The 20,405-nt window shown below is 41.9% G+C and overlaps 1 protein-coding gene across 15 annotated transcripts in view; it reads right to left on the bottom strand.

The window, feature by feature from the left end:
• The window catches only part of RBMS3 (RNA binding motif single stranded interacting protein 3), a 721,711-nt gene that overhangs the window by 439,624 nt on the left and 261,682 nt on the right, over positions 1 to 20,405 (bottom strand). For 4 of the 15 annotated variants that reach the window (XM_065666147.1, XM_065666148.1, XM_065666149.1 and 1 more), the window contains exon 1: positions 14,194 to 14,689. The exons of the other annotated variants lie outside the window; for them this stretch is intronic. In XM_065666147.1, coding sequence (XP_065522219.1) covers positions 14,194 to 14,268 — 75 coding nt within the window. In that variant the 5' untranslated portion in view covers positions 14,269 to 14,689. Of the gene's footprint in view, positions 1 to 14,193; positions 14,690 to 20,405 lie in introns of those variants that run through there. 15 annotated transcript variants of the gene reach the window in all.

Here is a 20,405-nt window from a genome sequence, read left to right as displayed (position 1 = left end):
CAAAGACACATACTGAAAATTTAGATCCTTTTGAACTAAAGTGCTTTTTACAGAATAATAAATTGCTGCCACTTAATATAACTATGAGAGCTGGTAACAGACCAAAGCAGGGAGTATTTTTCAAAATGCACGTTTCATAAAACTAAACTCCACATAACTGCTAGAGAAGCTTCCGTCACATTTTCCCTCATCTAAGCAAATAACCATCTCCTGACAGCCCTTGAATCCCAAACACTACAAGATCTATAAAAATTAAGAAGATATAAGGGAAGAAATCTTGTCCATCCTCATTATCTAAGTTCCAAAGGCAACGGAACAATGTAGTTATTTAAATCATTAACATTATGCTGCTGACAATATGCAGTGTTACAGGTTAAGAGATGCAGAGGTATTTGCTTTCGGAAATACATTCTAGCACCTCTGTAAGAGTTCGTTCCTTGGTCTCTCAACCCTCTTTTTCCCACCCCCTACAAAAAAATACAGTAGAAGTGAAACAAGATTTCCCTGTCAGCTTGTAACTGCTATTAAAAATAAAAAAATAAAAAAAGATGTAACATTTAAGCCCTAAGGAACTCCTGGCCTTCAAAACTGCAAAGTACATACAGTTCTAGTTGAAGTTAACAGGAGCTGCAGGTGACCAGCACTTTTGACTCCGAGGCCTCAAGCTACTGTACAAAGCACTGTCCCTTTGAAATTTCAGCCTAACATTTATCAGCAGCCAACTTGCAATACATCTGCATCCCTTTCCCCCATGGTATTTACTTTCTAAAAGCATCAAACAGTTGTCAGAAACAGCTCTCCTGCAATGTTACTGCCCCAGCAAAATGGGAAGCAAGCATGAAAAAATACCAACTCTAACCCTCACTGAGCACAAGCCCCCAGCCATTGCACACGATGATATTTCCAGAGCTCTCATCTGCTGGGAATAGACTTGCTGTCTCACACTAACCTCAGCTGCTTTGCTCTTTTGTCCAGTTCTATTTCATTCCCCATGAAGCCAGCCAGCAACATCAGCTAAGATTTTATTTTTGAAGTGGCAGCACACTGACACTGGCACCTCCAGAGAGCCACACTGCAGCTTCCTTCTCTTTGCTGCCAAAACCCAAAATCTTCTGACAAGACATGGGAGACTGGCCACCAAACAGCAAATATGGAGAAATCAAAGCCCAGGGAAGCAGAAATGTAGTTGTGAACTGAATGTGTGCAACTGCAGCCCTAAATACTAGGAAAGAAAATGAAGGAATTAGCAATGCATGAACTGGGAAGGGAGAGTGACTCATTCTCAAGGTGACAGAGTAGCACACAGTATATGGGTAAACAACAGACACGAGTTACCATCCACCATCCATGTCCTGGCGCCATCCTGTATTGCAACCTCACACCAGGCACTTCACTTCTGTTACTACCCACCTTTGTGAGCCTGCCTTATTTACATTGCTCATAAACTCTTGCAGGCAAGGACTGTCTCTTACCCTGGTTTTGTATGCAGCTCAGCACAACAGAACTGCACAGTCAGAGGCGGTCTGCAAGCAGTAAAATGACACAAAAGAAAATAAGGAGGAAGAGTATGACTGGCTTAGGAAATACAACTGCAATATCTATATGAAGAGTTTTGATGGTCAAATGGCAGAACAAGCACCACGAGTTACACGTAAGCACTAAGTGAAAGAAAAATCACAACTAGAAGAGCTCTTAAAAGGATGAGAAAAAACAAAGCAAAGTGGGGGGAAATCCAAAACTGAGAGAAAATGGTAAAGGGGTAGATTTACTAAATCCCAGAAGATGGACAAAGCATAGTATAAAAATCAGGCTTCTGTCTTTCCTTCCATTCATTTCGTGCTAACAGAGCCCACACCTCATGCCTCAGCCATTTCAAGGTCTGTCCTTCTCACCTAAGCACTGGATCACCTCTCTGTCACTCAGACTGGTTAAAAAGAAAGCATGAACTTACCTATCTCTACTGAAAGCAAATGAGAATGTGGAAATGAGAATTAAAGAGGAGAAAGGAAATAAAATTCATGTATCTCTACTCCAGAATAGCTGACTAGCACAGAAAGGAAGTTGCCCAGTGAAGGTTAAGAAATAATAAACAGCTAATATTTTACTCTCTTGCTAAAAGACAAAGAGATATGAAGCATTAATGCCTACTTCATCAGCTGTTGTTGGGAGCATGGCAATCGTACTTCATTCCTCGACACACATTGTAAAAATCACAATCTACATCTTTGTGGCCACTGGCATAGTTTCTTGTTCAGCTTTCAAAACGACAATAATCCACCACTGTTCATAGCACATTTCACATATTTAAAACAAAAGCCTTGGAACAACATATTAGCAACATCAGGAAGATCATCCATTTCTCTCCCAGTCACAATGTACCTTTGAGACAAACAAGCCATGATTTTTAATAACGCCACTACTTCCAACACAATAGTAAGGGAAGCACATATGATAATATTACAAGCCAAGATGAGAGGAGTAAAAAAAGTAATGACAACAAAAATATCTAAAACAAGTCCTGGCAAAACACACAGTGTCACGCATGAGAAAACCAAAGCCAGTTGGCTCCAATGAATACTGTATCTATAAACTGCTATTTAGCTAGCACCTAGCCGTAAATACCTTCTTTGCTATTCTCTTGTTGATTAACAGGGTACTGTGGATTGTAAAAATTATTCTGAAGGACTCAAACACACACCAGTTCTTGCACGATGTTGATCAAATCATGACAATCGTTTCAAAGCACCCTTCTCATCAGTGCCTGACAGTGCCCCCCACAAGGGCCAGTGAGGCTGAGGCTGTGCACAGGCACTCTTTGAAAGAAGCTTTCCCCCCCCTCTGTTACTTGGAAGGATGAAGCAGTCTCTTGCACCCTTTCCCAGGTGTCCACCAAGTTTTTAATGTCTTCTGGAAAAGAAGCACTACTGGAATCTTTACAGCAGTGAAAACTGGGCCCTGATCTGCCCCTCATGCAGGTGGTCACAGACCACAAACACCCTTTTTACCCAGGCCTCGTATGACTGCAGACAATCAGCTTCACCAGCACTGAAACAACAGTGAATTCCTCTCCTCCAGGAAGTGCATCCTTTTACGCTGCTCTATTTCTCCGCTTCCCCCACTAAAAGACTCGAGGCCTTCCAGGTAATGTTGAACCAGCTAGGCTGGTTCAGTCAAGTGTTCTCAAAGTGCTCTGTAATTCTGGATGTTCCATCTAGGAGCTGTAGTGCACATGGCTTCAAATGTTTTCAAGACCTCCATCTGTTGGAGTTGTGGGTACTCAGCATTTCTGGATACCAGAGATTAACATGCCACCTTCTGCAAATGTTTTCCCTTTATTTTCCCAGCTTTGCCTTCACTCTTGCACCACTCACACACTGAATTTGCTAATAAAGCAGCAACAACATTCTCCACCTCCAGGTTCTGTCCGAAAAGAGAACGTGTGGATGCTACACTCTCAGTAATCTAGTATAGGCTTCTGAAGGCTGAGGCCATTATTTGCATGCAGCCAATACAGGAGCAAATAAGGTGTTTAAGACACCTCTCAGAAGATTAGTTAATGTTTATATAGCCTGCTGAAAATGGAGATGACTGCTACATGTTAAGTATTACCATCAGCAGGGATCCATTTAAGTAAATGCATGGCAGAAATTGAAGGAAACAAAACTTCTTCTGTCCAGCACAATTACTGCCAGACTGATGCATGCTAAAAACACCCAATAACCCATCTAACACCATATATTAATATTTATGCTATTAAGTTTAGACAATCTTATGCTGAAAGCTTTTCAAACTACAGGAAATTGCATGTTGTGCAGGGACAACTGTATATAATTACAGTGATTTTTGTAAAACAGCAGAGATATAAAGCAGAAACTGAGTGGCCAGCAAGGCTTCTAAGTCACACAGACAAGTATGTCCTGGCAGGCCAGCAGTCTACAGCTTTCTCATAGCTGTTTCTAGAGACAGGAATCATACCCATAATCTCAAAATACAAGATGACTCAGTGCATTGCACATCTGTATCTGTGAAGCAACAACAGACAGGTGGGATCAGCATGTACCATTACTGCCATCCTGAAGCCACCATACATCAGCCAGATTTATTATTATCCTATCTTGCACCACCAGCTGGCACCCATAGTAAAAGCACCACTGAAAAGAACACTTTTACTGGAAATATTCGGATCAGCCCCTGTGTTTCTTTGGGATGCAAAAGCTCCAAAGAGATACAAACAGCACAAACATGAAATCCAGCAAGTGCAATGCTCTCCCAGGCAGAAAGCTCCCAGCTGCTTTGCTAAAGGCCACAGCAATATGTCTGCTTTCGGCTTGTTTTCACGAAGGACTGTTTAACAGTACTTAGTGCAGCTCTACCTTGACACAGTAAATGTCGTCTTAATACAGCCTAGGTGAAGTACCAAGTCCTACCGCACGCTTTGTCAAACATCTGAAGGACTGCAGTGCCTCCGACTTTTTTCTGATGTCTTTCAGGTATATAGAGTGGTAGTTTTCTTGAATGCAAAACCAGGCAGTGACTTGTATAAAAGCTATCAGTCTCATTCTTTACCTTACTCATTGTACTGTTCACAACCCTCTTCATCACCAGTCTCCCTTCCACTATCAATTCAGAAGTGTCATTTGCACACAAAACAAGTACATATTATACTATTCAGTTACAAACAGCAGATTGTAAGTTTGTGTGTATCAGCTAAACTGAACATCAACAGCTGTGTAGACACATCTCAGCTAATACTAAAGGAAGTCTTGTCAGCAGTTCTCATCTTAAAGTAAATACACTAAAAATCTTAGCTTCAATTAGGCTGAAGAGCAGATACAATTTTCTGGAATGAACACTGACTGAATGCTGCCGATAACACCATCTTTACAAAATATCTTGTTCAGTTTGTCTTAAAAAGATAACGTTTTCAAGACAAAATATTCTTACAAGCAATGCATCCCTGCTGTTTGTGTGCTCACAATAATCTGGATTTTTTTTTAAGCTGTGTGTTATGCTTCATTAATATGAAATCACCATCCTGCACCACAGACACATTAGCCAAGCTTCAAGTGACCTAATTCATTTTTAATATTTCATAGTTTGCTAAAAGCTGAAATGAGAGATCACTAACACAGCTCTGACACCCCCTGTCATGAATCAAAAGATGTAGGGAAAAGGTCATGTACTTACTAACTGGCACTAAACCAAATTCATCACTCTAAAATGAGAGAACAGAAATGAAGACTGCATTTCCCATTATGCTTCTCTTTTCGTAAGAGCATCCATCAACTTGCATGATACCAACAAGCAAAATTTATTCATATGCCTGTCCTCCAATAAAAGGTCAGAGAAATGTGAGAAAGAAGAAATAAAGATTGCAGCCTTTGTCTGAGCAAGAAGTAGTTCCCTCCCTTTAAAGCAAACTCAGCAGCAACAGCCTTTGAAGACCAAAAGGAGAAACAATTCCCAACCACATAAAGAAACTAACAAGTCCCCCTTATATGGCTAAGAATTGCAATGCCCCTTTTATTTTTACTTTTTTTTTTTTTTCCTACAGCTGAAAAAATTAGATCAAGAGCAAACTTTAAACAGGCAGTTCTCTGAGCACCAGGGAATTCACACAGGCACATCATTCCAGCTTTAAGAACTGCCAAATACTGTCCTCTTTAAAGGGAAGGAGGACATTACACCAGGTGAGTCCCTGAAATCTAGATTTTAACTCTCCTGCTGTAACTATGGATACCTAGCTTTAAAAACCTTTTGTGAGGTAGCAGTACACCAGGCTCCCTTATCTCCTCCTCCGGCAAAACACCTCAACCTGAAGTCCCCTCATCTCCTTTTACCTCACAGGTCACCAACACACCACCTCAAAGTTTTGCCAGCTTTGGCACTGTGCATCCAAAAAAAAGCCCTCTGCCCTACCTACTGCCTCTTCGGTCTGCCTCTTACCCTCTGGTAACCCCCGGGGCAAAGGCTGCCAGCTTCTCACCCAGGAAGGCAACTCAATTGCACCTCATGTTGTTTCAAATAACCAGAGTTTCTTGCATGCAAGTCAAACAGGACCCTATGGCTGATCCAGTCCTGCTGCCTCCCGTCGGCGTGAGGCTGCATGAGGAAAGGTCAAGCTCCCGCACAGCATCAATACTGAACTTTGAATGGCTCAGCCTGGCTGGTCTCTAAATATAGCTGGGCACAGGAAGGGCTGTGAAAGGGGCTGGGGAAGGGAGTGGGACAGAAGCCAAATGAGCAATCAGTTAAATAAAACAACATCATGTTGGTCCATCCATAGGACTCTCCTGCTCTTCTCTGCCACACTGTGAAGTGGAGTATTTAACTGCAGCTTCAGGATTTAGTATATTAACACAAACACACAGAATAAGAACAAACTGTTGTTTGATTTATACCTGGGGAGGGGTGATACAAATCTGTTGAACGACTTTTCTTCTTGAATAAATTTGAATCACACAGGAGTGACATCACTTCCACTGCATGACAGCCCATAAATCATCATCAACCACATGGTACCATCCATAAAGCATGTGTCATGGAGACACCAATGAGGAACAGAATATCAGAGCTTTACATTGTAAACATGCAATCTTATGCGTCTTCTGGCTTCTGCTATGATCGATATAGGTCAGGTGGTTTATTTCATCCATTTGCATCTGAATGAAGTCAATACAATTAACAGAGGAACCCTTATAGAAAATCTGTCCAAATAATTTCAGCTGCATAATTTTACCACCACAAATGAAACACTTAAAATGTAAATATTTACTTTTTAAATAAACAACCACATTTGATACTGTAGTTGACTTTACAACAAATAATCAGAGAGGGAATTTATTCCTGCCTGTGCAAGCATGGAAACAAACAAGGAAGACAAGAAGAAAGAATGAAGGGGGGAAAAAAAGCCTTTGCATCCAAAAGTAGGACAAATAATCTTTTTTCTCTTATTTGAAAATCTCAGGCCTGAAAAGCCTTTCAGCTAATAGAAACTTCTAGGAGAAGATATTAGACTTTACTGTAAACCAACAAAAATGAAGCAGACTATGGCTGCAGGATTCAACAGGAGCCTCCAATCTGCAACCACAGATAGGACAAACAACCCTTACTTCATTTGTCCATTTAGAAACATTGTATCTCAGAAAAGACCTACACAGAAAACTGACTTCCTTCAAATTTCAAAGAGGCTACATAGTATTTTATCTTACTAATTATACAAATACAATCAAACCCAGCTCTCCACTTATCCTTTACTTTTAGTGGATTAACCGTGCTTACTTTCTCACATAAATTGCTAATCTTCATTACAGGCACAGGGCTCCATGTGAGACATCTCCTATGGCAATTAGACCTCCACTATGTATAAATCATCTCTCAACTGTGGCAGAGAGAGACGGACAGACAGAACATCTGCTTCTTGCTGTTCAGTCTCTAAAACCATAAACCAGAATAATGATAAATAGAAATTGTAGCCACAGAAAACTCAAAATGCTGTTAAAACATCAGGTGAAGTATGCCCTCATCCACTCATACAATTGCAGAATCTTTTTGACAGGCAGTTCTTTTTTCCTTTGTATTTTTTTTTTCTTTAATATAAAAACCTGCATATTGTCCAGCTGCCCTGGTTTCGCCACAGAGAACAGTATGTGCTTTGTGGGCCTGATTCTGCCTTCCTGAAGGCAACTGAAGCTCTTTCATTGATATTTTTTTGAAAGGAAGCAGAACAGATCCCTCTCGTTATAACTTCTATTCAAAAATATTACTGTTAATAAGCTACTTAAAATACCGGTATGTCATTCTGCGTCAGTAGACGCCATTCTCAGGCAGATACCACGCACACTGAGAGTAGCTTTCTGTGTAAAACTGTTTACTTCCAAACTTCCCTCCATCACTCCATCTTGCCCATGAGTGGGAAAGTAATTGTAAAACATCACTGCACAAATGCTCACAATATAGGCTTGACAATATCCAAGTAAATCACTGTTCTCAGTCTCCCTTCTCTGCCCATCTGCAGTCTTTGGTATGAAACAACTATATCATAAAAGCTCTTATTCACACATGCTTTTGATATTACACTATTTAATCACATACAGCTGTAGCTGATGAGACTGTTACAAAACACAATTTTAATGCAGCACTGGAAGAAAGTTCTGGAGACACATTAACCATTTTCCTCTACATTAAATTTCTAACATTAAAAGACTTTTCTTCAGTAAGAAGAAAATAATAAAAACAGCTCACTTGTTGGCTTTTTAGTTTTGTTTTTAAATCTGCTTCTCTTCTTGGACACTCCGGAATGGGCTTGCTTGCAAGTGAACTCAAAGCGTCTGCCTGGAGTGTAGATTGTGACAAACCCACTTCCCCCACACCAAAAAAAAATAATAATTAAAACCCCCTGCTTGCAATTACATGCAAAGGGAACGCTATCCAGGCTACTTGCAGCAGGACCTGAAATGAACTCCAGCATCCTACTTGGAATGCATCTTTTCTTATCTGTTTTTTAATTCACAGAAATTCAAGAACTGACATTCCAATAATTTTAACCAAGATACTTGAATTCAAGTGCAAATATACCACCATGCTTACTTTGAAAGACTCCCTTGAATTAAAAAGTTCGCTTTGCATTGTGATTTATTTTGAAGGGGCACCTCGTATAAAGTGTTCTAACACTAACAATCCTACTAACACACAGCATTTGCCACAGCAAGATTTATATAACCTAATCTCGCAAGTGCTCATAACTCCCATCTTTTGGTAAGGAAGTAAAATACCTGCTTGCAAAATAAATATCTGTAGAATAAAGTAACACACAAATGTTTGATAGAGTGAAAATCTAAACTTTCCCACAGGTTGGTTGGGGGGGGGGGTGTTTTCAGGTGTTACTTATTTTTTTTTTTTTTTTATTTTTATTTAAACAAGTTTGCATTGAAGCAACAGATGAATGGAAAAAAAAACTGACCAAAAGATTCAACATTATTTTAATATATATCATGGTGTCCCTTACAGCAACAAAAGTATTTTAAACCAAGCATGTAAGGGTAAATGGCAAATGGTAATGGAAAACAAATGAGTTTGCATATTTCTGCATTTTTCAGAGGAACCTAACTTTTATCTTACTGTTTAAAGCAACTAGCAAAATATGAGAGTTAGATATTAATATTACTGTCAAAATTACAGCCAAGCTTAAATATTTTTAAATGGCATTTAAACAAATGCATATTTCTTTCGGACAGTTCTCAGAGACATTTAAAACACACTGTGACATACTGAATCAAACAGAGGCTAAGTGTGAACGAGCCTCATTCCTAGAAATGCATTTCTCTATTTGCAAGTGTTTGCCTTTACTTTGGCATGATCACATGGGCTCCAGCTAGACTTTTGAGCTCTGGCAGCAATCCAAGCTGCAGATGGTTGGAAATGCAGCCTGAAATCAGTGTGTGGTTGATGAATTACTCCTTACACCTGACCCCTGCTTCACACCAGGCACCAAACACAATCTGAACACTACCAGCCAGAGAAGCCCTGTCAGGCATCTCCGTATCTGGAACAATTTCTTCAAGGCCTTCTGTATGGCCAGATGGCAAAAAGTGGGGAATGCCGTAAACTCGCTAAAACAGAAACGTGAGTGACAAAAGAGCACAGAATTCATAGGTACAAGGTGAAGAGAAGCAAGAGCCTTGCACTCATTCCCAAAACATGTTTCCTGAAAGAGGTTGACAGAGTAGAGAGGGAGGCATGCTCATGACATGCAACTGAGAGAGGTCCCCAATTCCTTCATGCCAAAGGACACCCTAAAAATGGCAAAAAAAGAAACATAACAAAACAGATACACACACACACCCCTCAACATGTGTACCTGTAAAATTACTTCATGGAGCTTAAACTCTTCTGAGTTTGAATTTCCCAATTGTTTTTTGACTCAGCTGGGGCACATATCTGTCACTTCACAGACAAGCTCATTAAGCCATTCTTGCCTGCAGGCCAGTCTTCAGACTTTCCACATCCATAGAGACAGGATTTTATTCATGTAGGTGTTGGGAAATCACATTTCTTCCTTTTGCATGTGTTCACATGTGCATCAGGCATAGAGATGAAGAGGTATTGAGAGGACAGTAAACATCACCTCCCTGTTTGGAGTATTTCAGCCTTCTGGGTAGCAAAGTCAACACGATGAAAGTTAAACTACCAAACCCAAACCATGACTAATAGGTAAGAAATACTTGGAGAATGCATGAAAGCAAACCACACAGAAATAGCTCCTAAACTGGCATATTTTTACCCCAAAAGCAGGTAGAGCAATTGTAAACCAAACAATGCCCATCAGCAGTTAACTGTGGCACCTCCTCCTTTCTACAGAAGTGATTCAGAATTTTTCAGTAGCCTGTTCGCAGAAAAAGCTTACACCAGTGCTAGGTCTAGCCATAAGCTGCAGAGAAGAAAGAGAAAACACAGCACTGGCCAAATTAGAGACTTTCAAATATATTCAAGTAGATACGTTAATACTTTTCACATCCTTACATGATCCTTCATGGTGCTTAGTTTTCTTTTCCTCTGTGCAAAATGGCAAAGAGAAAAGAATTTGCTTTGGCAAGCAAGAAATTAAGGAAAGAAATTCAGACCACAAGGCAAGATTTGGCATCATTATCATTTCGTATGCGACAATTTACGACGTACTCCTGTAAACCAATTTTTTGAGGAGTTTTACCATCAGCAAGGATGCAACTAAGGAAATTCACTTAACATCTCCAAATAAAATCAAAAACTGTTACAGATTCTCATCAGATATACATGAGCTGAACCGCCTCCACGCAATATTCTTTGCAGAAAGGACACAGATTGCCCTTCACTTACAACAGTAATTAAAAATGTTTATTCTGAAATAAACTCCTACGACAACTGGACTCTGCTCTCAGGATCTGCCTAAAGAAGTTCCAACAGTGTACTTTCAAACTGCAATTGTCAGACAGCATCATGCCAAAACAAGAAAAGTAACATTTTGCCTTTCTTCAAACTCAGTGCTTGTCCTTAAGAAACATATTAAATTCCTTGCACTTGTCTCTTAAAAATTATCCTAGTTCCCCTCCATTTAATTTTCGGATAACAACAGGTTTGCTTAAACCTGCAATTAAAGTTTAAGCTTCATGGTGGCATCTGGTAATGAAGGAACAAGAGTAAATTGGATAATAAGAGTACATGCTCCATGCCCCACAAAAGGCCACGAAACATTAAAAAATTACACCAATCAGACAAACATATGGAATTCATTTTTTCTATTTATAATCCCATTACCCATATAGCTATTCATTTACACCATCTCTGTGCAACAATGAGCTAGCTATGCATGTTAGAAGACACAAACACAGACTGTACCCTGAGATCTTGAGCAGCCCTGTGCTCCCCATGAGAAGGACGTGATGTACAGTAACACGGTACTTCTCAAAGAGGAACAGAGACAACTTCACCAAACAAGCAAAGCAAAAACAGCGCTTCACCCAAATATGCTGGGGAACATGGATTTCCAAACTTTGCTTGTTGAACGTGCTGCCGCGCTGCATTTCACAAGTGGTACACAAATGCCTTAAGAAAGCCTAGAATTTCTTTCTTAATTATAAATGAATGGCACTCCCCCCTCAGCGTGCATGACTATGAGCATAAGACAACATTCTTTCTGTAGAGATGAATTCTACCATGCAGCTTTTGGAAAACAAAAAGCCGGAGTTCGTAGGATGTCTGGAATCATACAGGGGTTTATTAATACGTGCTGCTCCAATAGGTATGATAAAAGATACAGCTCTCCACCACAACACTATTTGATTACCTGACTATCAGCTTTAGAAATACAATGCATCTAACTGCTTTAAAATGTCCCAGAAGCTGATGGCTAGCTTTAAAGTAACAAAATCCAGATGCTGCCTGTCTGCACTACTCTAAACTCTTAAGGTCTATAGAAGAGAAATACTTGTACACATGTGTATACATACATGCATTTATATGTTTATTATTTAGGTTTTATGTATGCACTTAACTGTGGAACAAGGAAAATAAGAAAAATTGCCATATAAAAATGCATCACCAATTTGAAATGTTACCTGTTCTTCCAGTAACAGTGCATGTGTGCAAAGAGAGACGCACACGACTTTTCGCAGGGTTGATAATTTTATATACCGGCTATAAAAGTGGTTTAATTCATTTTTCAAAGCACTGAGGTAAAAAAAGCTATGGTACCAAAAAGCTATTGTTACTATTTTAAGTGCAAATACAAGGTTAGTTTTCTCAAAAAGCTTATTTTACAAAGTTTAAAAATGAGCAAAAAAAGGAAAAGGGAAATAAAAAAATAAAAATAATAATAAAAAAAAAAGACTGGCAAAATGTAAGCTCTGTGAGTAAAAGGCATGGAATGTCCAATATTTCTCCTCCAATACTCGAGGCTATTGTTCTTTCAAAAAAACGCCATCAATTGTTTCATGTCCTTGGCTTGCCAGGTTTTGAGGAATAGCATCAGTCTGCGTCCCCCAATCCCCCAAACAGTTAAAGCTATAGGCAGTATTGCAGTCAAGCCAGTGACGGGCTGCTGCTGCAACAGCAACAATACACGCTAAATGGTCACAAAGGTAAAATGCAATTTGGATCGACCTTGAAAGGAAAAGAGGGGGGAAAACCCCAAATCAAACAAAACAATGCACCACCTGATATAAATCGGGCCAAAATACAAAATTTAAAAAAATCTAAACTTTAGACAAAAAAAAAAAAAAACAAGCTGCATGACACAAGAAACAGCAGAGCAAAGAAGTGAGAGATAACCCTGCCATGAATTACAAGGCTGTAATCATACTGAGTGGTTCTGGTGTCACTGCAACTCCAACCAGCCTGAATTGCCATTTTTACAATTAGTTAATTTATGTAATGCAGTAGGGCTATAAACATTAACAGGAAAGTAATTTTTATTGACAAGGAAATACAACTTATCCTTTCAGGATTGCAGCCAGATCAACATGCTTAAAACCCAAAGTCTGGAGAAGTCAGCCTCCCCTGTGGCACTCCACCACACACAGACGCACATGTCAAATGTCCCATGTGTTAGATTAGCCACAGAAGCACAATGTGTGTATGTGTATGATATGCCACACATATGTGTGCACCCTGCCTATTCTCCCCTCCCCCCCCCCAAAAGGACGTTCATTTATTGACTGAAACTGTTAATCTGTGGGGGTGAGGTCACGCTTCAGAACAGTACTTCCCCCCCTTTTTTCTTTTCCTATATACTTAGGATTTTTTTAAATGCAGTGTTCTAACAGGGTTTGCAAGCTTTCAGTTTAGGGCTTTCTTTTGTTACTGTCCCTTGGTCACACAGGAAATCTTTTCAGAAAGCAGACTATTATACAATGGCATTAGAAAAATAAAGCTTTAATTAACTAACTCATGGCCAGGTAGCACCAACTTCCCTCAGCCTCTTTAGGAGACGCAGGCCTGCTTTCCAGTCTGCTAGCACTTTAAAAATTATTAAGGTAAAAAATAAAGGAAGAGTCCGCACTTGGATACGCTCTCCAAAAGTAGCTACCCTCTATTCGTAAACCTTTTAAATACAACCGAGTACAGCCGTATCATACTCAATATTTAATCAAATATTAAAAGCAGTGCAAAACACTGAAACAAACTCCACCAGATTTGCACTCGGTTAGCTCCAAGCTCTCCTCCGAGCTCCACAGCATCTCCTCCTCAGCTGATTAAAAGTTTGAGTTGCCACAGCCAGCTTTCCTAACAGCAAAATGCTTTTAAGCTCCGAATAAACTGAAGAGATCACTGGAAAAGCCACCAAAAACAGTGTTTTGTGCCTGATACTGACCAGAGCAATCTTCATCCCATGCCATAGTAAACACACTACCTGCCCGGTGTTACGATAGCGTTAACCGCAGCGGTCTCCCCAAACAATAAAAGGAATTAGCCGACGCCAGCAGCCCTTCGGGAAAAATAAATAAATAACGCAAAATAACGACAGACGCGAAGAGCAGGGCAGACAGTAACCTTTCCGCCTCTCTCACGCCTGCCTTCTGCCTATCAGCTCGGCTCTGCGTGACACCAAACCCGAGGAAGCGCCGGAAAAATCGCCGAAGAGGCGAGGCGAGGCGAGCCCGCAATTCGCGCCGCTCCCTTCCCATCACCCGCCGAGCGCCCGGCCTCGCCGGCCCCTACCTTGGTTTGGAGATAGTGGGGGTAGTAGTAGGTGTACTGGGGGTACATTGGCTGCTGGTCCAGGCGTTTGCCCATGTAGCTGGAGTCCTTCTGGCTGGTGCAGGGAACTCGTTGGCAGGGTGTAGTGCCCCAGGGCCTTTCTTCCTCTCACGCCGCTATTCCTGACAGCGCGGGCGACGGGGGAGGCTGCCAAGACTTCCTCGCCGTCTACCGCGCGTTACTTCCAGAACAGCCAAAACCGGGCCCGCACGCACATATACGTGTGTGTGTGTGTGAGGAGAAGGGGGTGGGTGAGCGGGGCGGGTGGAAGCCCCTGCCCGGCTGCCCGCGGCGGAGCAGCCCGCCTTCCCCGCTGGCGGCAGCAAGCGGCGTGCCTCCGGCGGCGGTGCCCGCTGCCCGGCTCGGGAGGGAAACGTCCTGCGAGAGGAGCCGGGAACAGTCCAACTCCAAGCCTCCGCAGAGCCGCTCGCTCGTTCTCTCCTCGGCTCGCCCCGCGTTCGAGCCCTCCCCTCTCGCTCCCCACCCGCCCCCCTTCCAACAGGGAAAAAAAAAAAAAAAAGAAAGAAAAATTAAAAAAAAAAAGAAAAAAAGAAAAAAAAAAGAAAAGAAAAAAAAAAGGAGGGGAGGGAAGAGCCTTCCCCAGCCTAGTTGCCGCTGCCTCCCTCACGGAGTGACATGGTGCTCAGGGTTTGTCCTGTCTTTCATTCAAACCCCCTCCGCGCCGCACCACCGGTGGGAGGGACCTCGGCGCGCCGCTCCCCCGGGAGGTCGGCGCAGGCCACGCGGCCGCCTCCGCGCCCCCGCCGCGCCCGCGGTTCCTAGCGCCCCGGTGCCGGCCTCCCTCAACCCCTCAGCGCCGCCGGCTGCGGCCCCGCGGGAGCGGGGAGCGCCGGAAAGCGGCTGTGGGACTCGGGCAAGCCTGCCGGCGGGAGGAACAGAGCCCCACGGCGCCTCGGGTTTGGTTTTCTGTGTGATATTGTTTGGGGGTTTAAGCAGCAAGAACGGGAAGGTCACGGAGCGCGGGGCCGAGCGGAGAAGTCGTCGTCGTCGTCCTCCCTTTTACGCGCCCTCGTAACTACTCCACACCGTCATTCGGCACTTCGCGGAGGGGCGACCCGGGGCCAGACATATTAAATGCATACTTTGTCAGCCCGCTTATATAAGACTCGATTTATTTAAAGTTCGAACAAAATGGAGGAGGAGGGTAAAGAGGCAACTCACCCGGCCTGACTTATGAACATTCCACAGTGCCTACCGAAGTTACCCGCTGCGCTGGCTGACCCCCCGGACCGCAGGAGCAGCCCCGCAGCCCAGGCCCAGGTGTGAGACCCGCACCCGGCGCAGAGCCGCACACCTGCCGAAACACCCAGGACCTGTGTCAGCCCCGCGGCCACAAAGTATCTGTCCTCCGACAGATTCGGAGGAAGAGTTTGTCTTGCAACAGGACTACAAATTACCAATAAGAACGTGCGGGAATAACAAAATGTTTCCTCTTGTGCACAAAGCACAGCGTTTATCTCGCTCTTTTCCTTAAATCACTTATTCCTTTAGCATGTCAGCAGATTCCTGGGCCTTTCTACAGTGGCTTTGCCTATTTATACTTTTTTTTATTTTTTCTTTTTTTTGGGGGGGGGGGGTAATAATGTGGGGCAGCAGTTTCTTTTTGTTTTTATTTAAATCCTCAGTAGTGTTGCAGCAGGACTGTCAGCTGCTGTATTATCAACCAAATTGCTCCAGAAAAAAAAAAAAAAAAAAGGAAAAAATTATAAAAAGAATTTCTTTAAAGGGACACTTCTCAAGGCTGGTAGAGCTAAAATTAGACTTGCCAGCTGTGTTTTGGTTTGTGGGCACGTGCTTGCACATGACAGGAACATGGAAATATCACGCTTTACTCTGGCAGCTTGATGTTTTCGTAAGCAGAGGGTTTCGTTAAGGATTACTATAACTGCCCCATAGCCAGTGAGTTCACAGAAAGCCATGCACACGTGCTCAAAACATTGTCCATGCATCTGTGTGAAATCAAGCATCAATAATTATTAATTACTACTATTTAGGTACCACTCCTGTATCATACAGTGGAACAACATGCCATGCATACACAGGTATTTGCCCCTCCTATTTCAGGAGAAAAACTTCTGCAGAGTGCTCTGTTCCCAGGGCTCTCTCTGCACAGGCATTAGCTGGGAGCTCTTGCCCATCCAGAGAAGCACAGTGGAGCACATCTGCTCCAGCTTCCAAACCTGCTGAAATAGATTCAGAAGAAAGGACTGGTTGAGTAAACTAATTTAGTATTTCCAAATCCTACTTAAAAGCCAAGCTGGCCAGGACTGTGTGGTCGCTTGGAAGCTCAGAGCAGAGGTGAATGAAAAAGGAAGATAGGAATGGAGAAGAAGCCCAAAAGCCAAGCTGGCCAAGAATGTGTGGTCGCTTGGAAGCTCAGAGCAGAGGTGAATGAAGAAGGAAGATAGGAATGGGAGAAGAAGCCCAAAATTCCCATCTCCCAGCCCTATGGTATATGTTGCTGCTCAGCTTTAAACACATTGCATCTCATGGTAGTGACATGAGTGATACTCCAGTGATACTCTTGCTTATGCTCTTTTTTTCTTCCCCTCCCTCTGCTTTCCCAAGGGTGAAATAGACCGTTTGAGGGTTAGTATCTGCAGAAGCGAATAGTGATTACTTGACGGTACTGTGATACTTTGAGCCTGACAACTTTCAGACTGTTCTTTCAACTGCCAGAATTAAGTTGTTGTGCTTCTCTCCCCACCTTCTCACTTTTCCCTCAGGATATTAACGCAGTTTTTCTTGTTAAGTGGCTTGCTTGTAGAATTGCATGTAACCAGATTTGTGGGAAGAAAGAACCTATGCGTACAGGGTGAAATAAAAAAAAAAAAAATACTGAGGAAGTATAAAACCATGCATTCTGACCAAGAGATCTATCTGAACGTGAAAGGCTTGTTGTGTCCATTATTTTAAGGCCAGGAAGGACCATTTTGGCTACGTCACCTCACTACTGAGAGTATTTCACATCATGCCATAAAATTTCAACACAAGATTTCAACACAGGCCCCATCAGACACACTGGCCAGGAGCACCAGCAGTTCTCACAACTAGAAAAAGGTCAGGAGCTGCAGGAGAAGCCAGACTGTTACTTGTGTAGGTAACAGCTCCACTTCCCTCCTGCTCTCTCCCAGCAAAAGTCTTATATGCACAGATGGTTTGCTTTTCCCTTTTCACCTGTAATCCTGACAAGGTGCTGAGAAGCCTCTACTGTTTGTTCTGAGTGCTCAGCACCTTGCATGACTCAGCCTTTGGAGATGCAAGATAGAGTGGAGGCAGCAAAAATAGGAATTCAATATAAAAGAGTAGGGGGCCAAGGGGAGAAAACGGGAGGCAATATAGCATAGCAAAAATGCAAATGAACAGCCACAAAAGCAGATTTAGATAGCACACAGCCTCTGAACAAATGCTAGTGCTGGAAAATGGAAAATTTCCATTTGCAAAATACAGACATCAAAAAGATCATCTGTGACTTGGGAGCACACTGTTTAAATAGAATCCCCTTCATTTTCTGGCCTGTGCATTTGAATAACCGAATCCACTTGCAAACTGAAATAGCAGTTTGCCTACCGAGTGTTAAGTATAAATGTTCCTCAAAAGAAAAGACAAGCTGTTCGATCCCAGTGAGCAACAGCAAAAAAACTTCACAACTTTTTTCCCTCTTATTGGAGGCTTGTTATCAATCGCAAGCCAGGCCCACTCCCGGGAATCCAGCAAGCAAGCCAAGTCGCAGCACACCTGCAAGGGTACTGCTGCCTCTTGTGATGGCAACCTGGTGGGAGACTCACAAGACAGGCAAGCAATAAGGATCTCTTGAATGGGAAATTCATAAATGAAACTCGGCAAAAACCAAAGCCATAGACACAAAACCTAGAGTTAACTGAAGGGGAAAAAAAAAGAGAGAGTGCTTCTCCTGGCAGCCTGAAGCACAGAAATTACATATGTTTGGATGTATTTTTACTTTTCATAAAATGCAGATTTCTTCATTCATAAAAAGTGAGTTAAAAGAAAAAAGTGGACACCGAGTAGAAGAACGTAATGCAGAGGCTGTTATTTGCTAAAATACACTTCTACTTACACTTCTTTTTTTCTGCCTATCCTATGAAGACCTTCTAAAGTAATGGGTATCAACCTCAGGGAGCAATTCAAACATTTTCAAGCTCCTTGCTCTTGAAAAGCAGCAACACATATTCTAGAAATATTAACTTCTGAGACAAAATTATGTCAAAATTGCCTAAGTCAGGACTAGGGAAAATTGGCTTGTTGAGGGCAGAAATACAGCTGCCACTACCTAAAGCAATAGAATAGGTTAAAGAAAAAAAGAACAACAATTATCTCAGGCTTATGTTTTTGACATTGTCTCTCTGCTTTTATTCTCTCTATTTACTCATTAAAGCTATTTCAAAGGAGACAGTAGTGATGCTTGACAGCTTGTTTACAATGGGTTACAAGAATAATACTGGTTTTATTTCTAGATCTGTCAGCTCCTTCAGTCCAGGTACCTTAAAACTATATTGATAAATACTGAATCTTGTTATTTAATAGTTCATTTATCAAGCTGATTTGACTAAGGATAGCTAACTGAATTTCTAACAAGTGATATATCCTGGTGCAACCATCAGCACAGCATGTGATAACAGTGAAGGAGGTGGGGAAAAAAAGACACACTCACAAAAAAACCCTGATCAAACACTTAGCTTAACAACGACAGCATTAAGTATCTGGGATCAATGAAATCTCTCTGAAGTGGGAGATGCCACCATTTTCAGCTGCCCTCTCACAAGAGAGCAAACACCACTGAGGGTAGCTTTCCACACACACACACACCTCCCCTGCCTGGAGAGCCAGGTTTGGTCTCCACTCTTCAGCACTAACCATCAAAGCGCCACAAAGTCCAGAATTAGGCACAGCTGCAGGTGGCCTAGAATAAATCTGGAAGAGTTAATGTATGGGATTTAGGACAACAGCAAAGGCTTGGCATTTATCTGCCATTAGAGTTTATTATTTTTCACTTTATCATCTTCTGTCTTAATACTGTGGTTCAGGTATTTCCATTGGTCTACTTTTACGTAAAGGCACGATCTTAAAGGAAGTCTTCAGACAGCAGCAGAGTGAAAAATCTTGGGGGAAAGCAAACAACAGTGAACATTCACTGATACCAAATTGTTTGTGTTTTCCATCTATTATAATCTCTTGCATGAGTAAATGAAACTAGCAGCCATCTCTGTGTTAAAGTCCTCTTTCTGCAGATGCTAATGGATACAACCAAAGTAAATTATCTTATCTTACTCTTTTGTCTACAGTCTGTTTCCTATGCGGTTCAGAACCCTTGCAAGTGTTAATTCACTCTGTGAGGTGGAAAAGAGTTAAGTAACATGACCAGTAAACAGCAAGGCCCCAGCTGTCACAAAGAATGGTGGGCTCCTCTCCACAAACCCTCATTGCATGGTAAAAGCCAAAGCAAATACAACTAACAGAGAAAAGGACTGGTACTTCCTTTTAGATCTGCAGGAGATTCATGGGGAGATAAAGCAAAGGGATATCAGAGAAATGCAACATGAAGAAATGGAGAGCAACACTGACTGTAGCATATCACAGTGTATCCTCAAATAAGATCACATATCAATAATCTAGGGCTTTCAGAAAACACCAGGATTGTACACAGGCTAGAACACATGCCTTTCAAAGGTGGTATTTTCTATAGCAGCTCTATATCACAAGTTAGTAGATATTGCTTCTGGTCTTGAGTGTAAACTCTTAGGATAAAAATGTCAAACAAACCCCAAACAGTAAGAGGACTAACCAAGGCCATTTCACTCTCACAGCATCTTAATTTAATACTACCAGTATTAGATGTGGTATGATTTCAGAGGGATAAAATTCTCCACTTCATACCTTCCTTCCCTCCAAAGTCCTCCTTACTAGCCACCTTCCCCACCCCTCTGTTTACTTAATATCAGATTGTAATCAGGGAACATGAGATTTTTTTCTTAAGGAAGTTTATTTCTGAAGGTATTGGGGAGACGTAAATATGCTGCCTGTTTACTGAGACTCATAAACACATATGAACACAGGCAATTAATTGTCACTGAACCAGTGAACATGGAAAATCCTAGCTTTTTAGGGCATGTTTAACTAAATGTTCACCCATC

This window comes from Lathamus discolor, chromosome 2 (assembly GCF_037157495.1).
Source record: "Lathamus discolor isolate bLatDis1 chromosome 2, bLatDis1.hap1, whole genome shotgun sequence".
Classification (NCBI taxonomy): Eukaryota; Metazoa; Chordata; class Aves; order Psittaciformes; family Psittacidae; genus Lathamus; species Lathamus discolor.
This window is presented reverse-complemented; position numbering and strand designations above follow the sequence as displayed.